The following is a 7,500-nucleotide window of genomic DNA, read 5'->3' as shown; positions in this document are numbered from 1 at the left end:
ATACGGAGTCCTTTGAGGTTCTAGAAAGCTATTTCACTTCTATGCTAAAATAAAGTTATTAATAATAATAATATTAATTTTGTTTGTTTCCTTTTTTGTTTTGTTCACTAATTCCAGGGCTTGAGGTTAATGAAAATAAAATGTCCAGTCATCAGCTGGTATAAACAAAAGAGAAAAGTTTGGTCACCAAACCAAAACCTTTCGTCACCTGATTTTCTCATCTTATTCTGCATGGAAGCAAGGTCTACTTTTTGTACAATACTTCCAAGCTGGTGCAATTTACATTGATCAAAATAATTTTCTTTTTCTCGTGTACAGTAATCTTCAGTAGAGATAGCTGATACAAATCTCTGATTAACTGAGTCTTTGCCTCCTAAACAGAACACTTGCAATTAACTAGTGCAAAGATGTCTCACCTCCCGATATAAAATTGCTTCCAAACTATTTAAGGCTTTTGACCTGTAATTAACAAAGCATACAAACTTATTGTATTAACTGCCATTAGTACATCCTTGAGAGTCAGTATATCCTACAGGTGTACATCCCAAATTATGATTTTCTCCTGATTTACATTGTTTGAAGCAGGTTTTATTCTAATCCCAGGTTAAGTATGACCATGAAACTACAGAATGATTTCATGTGGAAATGAGCTTTTTTTTGTAAAGGAGACACTGACAAAGGGACCTTAAGATCTAAGATGGCAACATCAATGAAAACATCGTTCAGAATTACAAGTACTCATTCTAATTATTAGTCCAGCTTGTTGAACTATAAACTATCCAGGAACTGATTGAAGTGCAAAGAACGGTGTTGAAGCCTAGCAAAAATGTTGTCCTCAGAACTTGAGATTTCAAAGTCATTTTAAGTTTCACACCATACATGCAAAGTGATTGTTCGCTCATTAAAATTTAAGTTATTGTTTGGGGGCATTCTCATTGATAAAAAGAATTACATGTAAAAAACTTGTTGTCACTGACTAAAAAACTTATGTAAAAAGGACATTTTGGTCAAAATACTATGACCTTCTTCAGCATAAAATGGCTTAGGAATACAAAATGAGTGCTTAAAAAGCCGTAGAAACGTCACTTGGGATTGCCAAGGGCCTTGTAAATGTCCGGAATGTAAACGTGTTCATTAATGGAAGCCATTTTATGCTGAAGAAGGTCATAGTATTTTGACCGAAACATCCTTTTTACATAAGGTTTTTAGTCAGTGACAACAAGTTTTTAAATTCTTTTTATCATGCCTGACTACAACTACGGTATTTTTATTCTCATTGATGTTGCCATCAGAGCATGTTAACCCATGGATTCCCAGGGGTTCCCCATTGACGAGTAAAATCGTCTGGCGTTAGACAGAGTAAAATACTTAGTCTAGCCGGTTTGGGCCGCCGGTTTGGACGTCAAAGGGTTAACCCATTGACTCCCAGGGGTTCCCCATTGACGAGTAAAATAGTCTGGCGTTAGACAGAGTAAAATACTAAGTCTGGCCGGTTTGGGCTGGTTTGGACGTCAAAGTTGTCTGAATGGATTTGTTGAGGAAAATTTGGAAATCAAAGTGCTAATAATACTTTTAATACATGGAAAAATTCTGATTGGCTAAGAGAAATGCAGTTTTTGAGTTACAACAGTGCAGAAAACCGTTAATTCAGAGCAAAAAGAGGTAACAAACCACGCAGTTTGATTGATCAACCAATCAAATACAAGCATTGGATGGCACAAACTTTGGATCATGATTTGTGATAGGTGATACACAAGCGTTGCCTCTGCATAGTTACGATTAGTTATTTTGAATTGTTTTTCAAGTATACTATTAACCCATTGATCCCTGAGAGTGACAATCGACAGATTTTACTCTGTATAATGCCAGAAGATTTTACTTGTCAACTGGAGGTATCGTAGGGTGTTTCAGTGTGTTAAGAAGTAATCATAAGATTGTTCTCATGCAATTTGGATAAATACTGTGAGCACAAGTAACTTTTTTCAAAGACTACAAATACATGTATTGCTTGAGCCTGTTTGTTTGTCGTTGAAAAAATTCACCTGTGCTCATTTACAGTATTTGAAATTGCACTTCACTTGAAGTCACATAATTACCTATACTAAAAACAGGATTCACAATAATCATAAACTGTGTGTTCTGATAATTCATCTGTTTATTTTAGACGAGCACGAATCGAGACATTTTCTTTTTGTTTGGCAGTTTCTTTTAATTCTTGACCTTCATTGGGATAAAGAAATTTAAAATTCCAAGTACATTGTTACCCCAGTGTGTCTTCACCCACAACAGCCTTGAGAGACAAAATTATTACCTTCCAGGTTCAGTAAATATTGATTCAATCTTCCTGAAAGTACCCTTCTTAACTCAATAACAGCAAAATCACTGACCTCGGTGGAACAAGACCACTTTCAACAACTTGATCAGCTATATCTTTAACATGCAACTTCCCTCCATTCTGAAGCAGAATACGCTAGAAATAAAAGTCCAAAAAGTCATTTAGGCAAATACATGGGTGCTACTAAAGCTCTCATTGATAGAATTCTTTGGTACCACTGATGTACAGGACCACTGTTTTACAAGATCTTGTGTACATGTACTCTAGATAACCCTACAAAATTAATATGGCAAAAATCAGGTTCAAAACAGCAACCGGCAATAAACCAAATTGAATGTACCGGTAAGCTGTTCATGTGATACACTTTCAGATGTCTGTTGGATTTCTATAGACGTTTGTCTATTGACATCTTGGCAGTTGACCAATATTTACAATTACCCACTTCAAATTACCAAGACAATCTTAGACTACTATATATTAGATATTTTTTTTCAAAAAGGAAAATTAACTAAAAAATATGCTGTAGTAAACTATACCTCTGACAGCTCCAGAAGTGTCTTTTCGAATAATTCTGCTTTGGTAGATTCTGTGACACCACTGCTAAAGAAAGAATTAATGGAAATCTGGTAATTAATTTAAAAATACATGTAGGTAAGTGGGCTACATGTAGAGGTCAGTGTTTTCTTTTGACCATGTAATATGGAATGATATCTTCATCACTATACAGACTATGAAATTTGACATCCAACCAACACTCCTCTCAATGTGCTACAAATGCAAATGCACATGCGCATTATTTCCACCAATCATACTTTCAGAGACAGATGATGAAATTAAAAGCAAAAACCCAAATGGTGGACCAAACTGAGCTAAGTGTCATGCAGGAGGTTGTGTGCTCAAATCCCGGCTGAATCAACACTCGGGATCTTAAAATATCTGAGGAGAAAGTGCTGCCTTTGTCATGGCATCTGCAAATGGTTAGACTTTCAAGTCTTCTTGGATAAGGACTATAAACCGTAGGCCCCATCTCACAAACATCCTCCTTGCTCATAAGATTTGTTCCCTGTGGGATGTTGAAGAACCCACATACTACAGTGTATTCGACAAGAGTAGGGGATCATGGATTCCCCTGTGTTGTGGCTGTCCTGTTCTCTTCAGCAGAAGTGGCCAGCTTGGCGTGATGCCATTAAAAAGGTTTATGGTGTATGAGACCACCTAAGCAGAAACAGCCATAGGTCAAAGGACTTTGTCAAGTGCTGGAACATGTAGATACAGATGCGTATATGTAGACAATTTTGGTCAGTTGTCAGTGATTATTTAAAGCACTGACTAACTATATCTAATTACGTGTATTTCTCGGCTGTATCTGGATGACTGTGAAAAATGAAACTGTTGCATTGGAATTGACCTTCTGGGTCCACAAGTTCATTAACCTGAAGGCAGCCCAGATCATTGGTAAACAGTGGAATGTTCCAATTGAGTTTGCTGGTTTTCTACTCAGTTCCGATAGTTTTGTTTGAGTTTGGACAATGTGCGAGCCAGCGAGGCATGCGACGAGGCATGCGAGCCATGACTGCAAGTCATGCGAGCCGTGATGGCGAGTCAACTTGCAAATCACACAGTTATTGAAAGCTAACCGTTTTAACCCTTTCACTCCTGTGGGGTTCCCCATTGACGAGTAAAATCATCTGGCATAAGACAGAGTAAAATCTATAAGTGGCACTCTTGGGAGTGAAAGGGTTAATGGGGACATAGTTTTTGAGTGAATGTAGCTGTTGTTAAACCTTTCACTCCAGTGGGGTTCCCCATTGACGAGGAAAATCATCTGGCGTTAGACAGAGTAAAATCTATAAGTCTCATTGGCCCTTACAGGATTGAAAGGGTTAACCCTTTCAATCCTAACCTAAAATGGGTGCTTAAACTTAATAACAGGTTATCAGCGCAGGCAACCCTAAAACCCGGAATCTGGAATCCGGAATCACAGGTCATTGTTTTACCAATACAGAGAGTAAAAACTATCCTAAACATTCATAAGTTAGCTTTTATGAATGTTTAGGATAGTTTTTACTCTCTGTATTGGTAAAACGACCTGTGATTCCGGATTCCGGATTCCGCGTTTTAGGGTTGCCCATCAGCGCTATTTAAAATGGGTGCTTAGACTTAAATGCGAAATTTGCATGGCTCGTAGACTTGCTGGCTTGCAGATTGTCCAGCCCCGTTTCGTTTCCAGGTACGACGCTTTTCCCATCACCTTAGAAGCGAACATTTTTATTCAGTTTTTCAGCATCCATTTTCACTCGATTCATCTTCCAAAGCGGATTATCCCATTGTGTACCGCATTTTCTTTAACGCACTTACAGAATTTATTGATTAACTAACTGAGGTACACCATAAAGCTTACTATTCAATGTCGTCGCCTTCAGGCTGTTCCTCGACTTCCTCCGAAGTTATACCAGACGTGGAAAGTCCCCCTGTGTCAAGGGATGGAAACAAAGAGGACGAACCTATGTCTTCAGAGCTGGCAGGTGAGGGCGAGAACATGTTCAAAGTAGTAGGAGATAACATTCTAACGAAAAGCAGCACGTTGATATCAATAACTGCCAAGACCCAGAATAAGACTAAGACTGCATATTGCTTAAATAAAGCAACTCAATTCATTCGCTCAGGAAGCCGCCATGTTTGAGTGTGAAAGGCGCGGTTACAAAAGCACATAGGGGAGGGGAGGGTACGAATCACTTACTAATTGTTTTAAAATCAAGAGGCTACGGGTAGCCTACACTTTGTTCAAAGGATTTTTAGCCGATTGCCACCAAATTTTGACAGTGGCTAAATTAACATATAAACAACAAAAAGTTGTCTGCGAATTTTTTATTTCAAAATATATTTCCTCTGAGAGCGATTTTCTTAATACTATTTCATACATTTTCTTAATAATATTTTGAAAACGTTCTATAACTTTTCACTGTGAGTATGGCAAACCGCAGACACGTTTTTTTAAGCACTTTGGGTCGGGAAACGGAGGAACAAAATAAAATAGCGAAAAGCAAAATTTGCTTTGACTTGTAGCTTTGAAAAGGTGATTCGAACGCTCGGATTTAGAGGTCGTGAAAACTTCGGCAATTCATTTCATTTATGAAATCTTGATATGGTTTGATAGCCAGCTCTATAAGCTTTAATTTGATATAGGGGTTTAGATATCTAAAGTTTAAACCGGACGCGCTGCATCGCTCGGACGCGAGACACCCCTGAAGGTATATGGTAACCTTAATATCGTGTCACGCAAAAGCTTAGAAATTCAACCTTGCTTTCTCACAAGACGAAAAAGCCTATCAAACTGAAAATTTGTGAAAAGATAAGTCTTCAGCTGTTCTAATAACTAATTAAACGAACTTCTCAAACGGATTGATGATTCCTTGTTTTTTTTTTATGACGTCACGTGAAAACCAAGAAATTACGATATCTGTTACAGAGTCATAGATAACTGGATATTGCCTTGCGTGGAACAAAAACACAAAAACTCGTTTCCAGTCACGCGCACAATTCTTTAATACATATTTCCCATGTTTTTAAATTTAAAAAGTGTTGTGTTGTTTTTAAAAATATCGATATTTCCCCGGTAATCTGTCCCGTTGTCTTCTGTGGTTTAGTGTGGTCATCGCGATTGCCTCTGAAGAAAGAGATACCGAGTTCGAATCCTACTTGAACTGCCTTCTACGAGAAAGAGAAATTTTACGCATGCGCAGCCAGAGCGCGACCCCCCCGAAAAAAGTCTAAAGTCCAAAAACGGAGTCGAATCCTATACTTCGTTATTCGAACTAAGTAAAAACACATATTTAACCTTAAAATGTAATTTTAGATGAAACAAACAAACAAACAGAAAATTTAAAAGAGTGAGAGTCTCTTTCTCAATGTTACCACCAATATCCCTCCTAAAGAGGGTGGGATATTACACAAATCCACGTGTACGTATATTCTACGGGGCAATTCCAACTTGAAATGATTCAGTTGAAGTTCAATGGTAAGCGTCCATAGACACGAAGTTGGATATTTGCAAAGGGAGACAGGGATAGCGACTTGTTTTGCCTTTAATTTGCCTTGAAGTTGCTATATTTGATTTGGAAGACTTTGTTGGAAGATTTGGGCAAAAACACTACTTTAAACTACTAAATTTCCGACCGTACCCAAATACGCCTCTGCATAGCTTTTACGTGTGCCATTCTGCAAGAGGTAGTGCTTGCATCAGATCCTAGAAGATGCGAGAACTGCATTGAAGATCGCATATATTGAGTCACAAATTGATACGATTTAGCTAGAGTTATAGTAGGAGACAGCGCTTTTCAAAAATTGGAACGGATACCTCGAAAGCCTTGGTTTCAGATTTTATAGGTCCTTCAAAAACGGACAAACGACCAAATTAACATCAGTGGAAAACACAATTTTTATTCAATGCGTCTAAGGTGTCTACCTACATCTACATTTACATCTATATTTGCTAAAATTTGGTTTTATCAACGGAGTTGATAATGTAAATTGGCCACCGTGCAGAGATTCTAAAAGCTGACGTTTCGAGCGTTAGCCCTTCGTCAGAGCGAATCCAAAAGGTTGCCCATCACGGCAAGATGAAACTGACTAAACTTAGTCTCTGGTCTCTATCATGAACAGAGACATATCGGTCATTTCTGAGCGGGTGAGTGGATAGGCTCGATTACCAGCAGCTCTTTCGGGGAATGAGCCAGCGCTCACTCCCGAAATCACGGCCGTCTCTTCTCGGGAAGGAACGAAGACCGGACCCGAGAAAGCGGTGGAGATCGAGCCTAGAGAGGGTACACGTGGTGACGTTTGACCAAATTCCGCGTCTCTTTTCGTGCAATTTTGGACACAGCCAAATCCCCGGCCACAACTACAAGGAAATGCATCGACACTGAGGCCTAAAAGTACCGTTTTCTTGTTTTACTTTTGTCAACTGAACTCTTTTATGAGCCAATAAGAAACAGTGCTGTACTACCAAAACAACTTATTTTAATGTGCCACCGCTATTGATAGCACAAGATCACGTAAATCCTTGCGAACAAAAATTGGAATGCTCTACCAATAGATTTTATATAACTTTGGTTGTTGAAACATGTTTGGACAGCGCCTGGGTACGTAACCCTGCAAGCCGAGGA

General features: G+C 38.5%; 1 protein-coding gene across 3 annotated transcripts in view; it reads right to left on the bottom strand.

Moving 5' to 3' along the window:
- The window catches only part of LOC138029866 (transforming growth factor beta regulator 1-like), a 23,855-nt gene extending 18,824 nt beyond the window's left edge, over positions 1-5,031 (bottom strand). The window contains exons 1-4 of one of the 3 annotated variants that reach the window (XM_068877693.1): positions 4,737-5,031; positions 2,872-2,935; positions 2,388-2,470; positions 417-459 (exon numbers count right to left, since the gene is read on the bottom strand). In XM_068877693.1, coding sequence (XP_068733794.1) covers positions 417-459; positions 2,388-2,470; positions 2,872-2,935; positions 4,737-4,900 — 354 coding nt within the window. In that variant the 5' untranslated portion in view covers positions 4,901-5,031. The remainder of the gene's footprint in view (positions 1-416; positions 460-2,387; positions 2,471-2,871; positions 2,936-4,736) is intronic. The other 2 variants (XM_068877695.1, XM_068877694.1) reach the window with 2 other exon arrangements.
- Between the last annotated feature and the right edge of the window lie 2,469 nt (positions 5,032-7,500).

The sequence above is a fragment of the Montipora capricornis genome, chromosome 13, assembly GCF_036669925.1.
Source record: "Montipora capricornis isolate CH-2021 chromosome 13, ASM3666992v2, whole genome shotgun sequence".
NCBI lineage: Eukaryota > Metazoa > Cnidaria > Anthozoa > Scleractinia > Acroporidae > Montipora > Montipora capricornis.
This window is presented reverse-complemented; position numbering and strand designations above follow the sequence as displayed.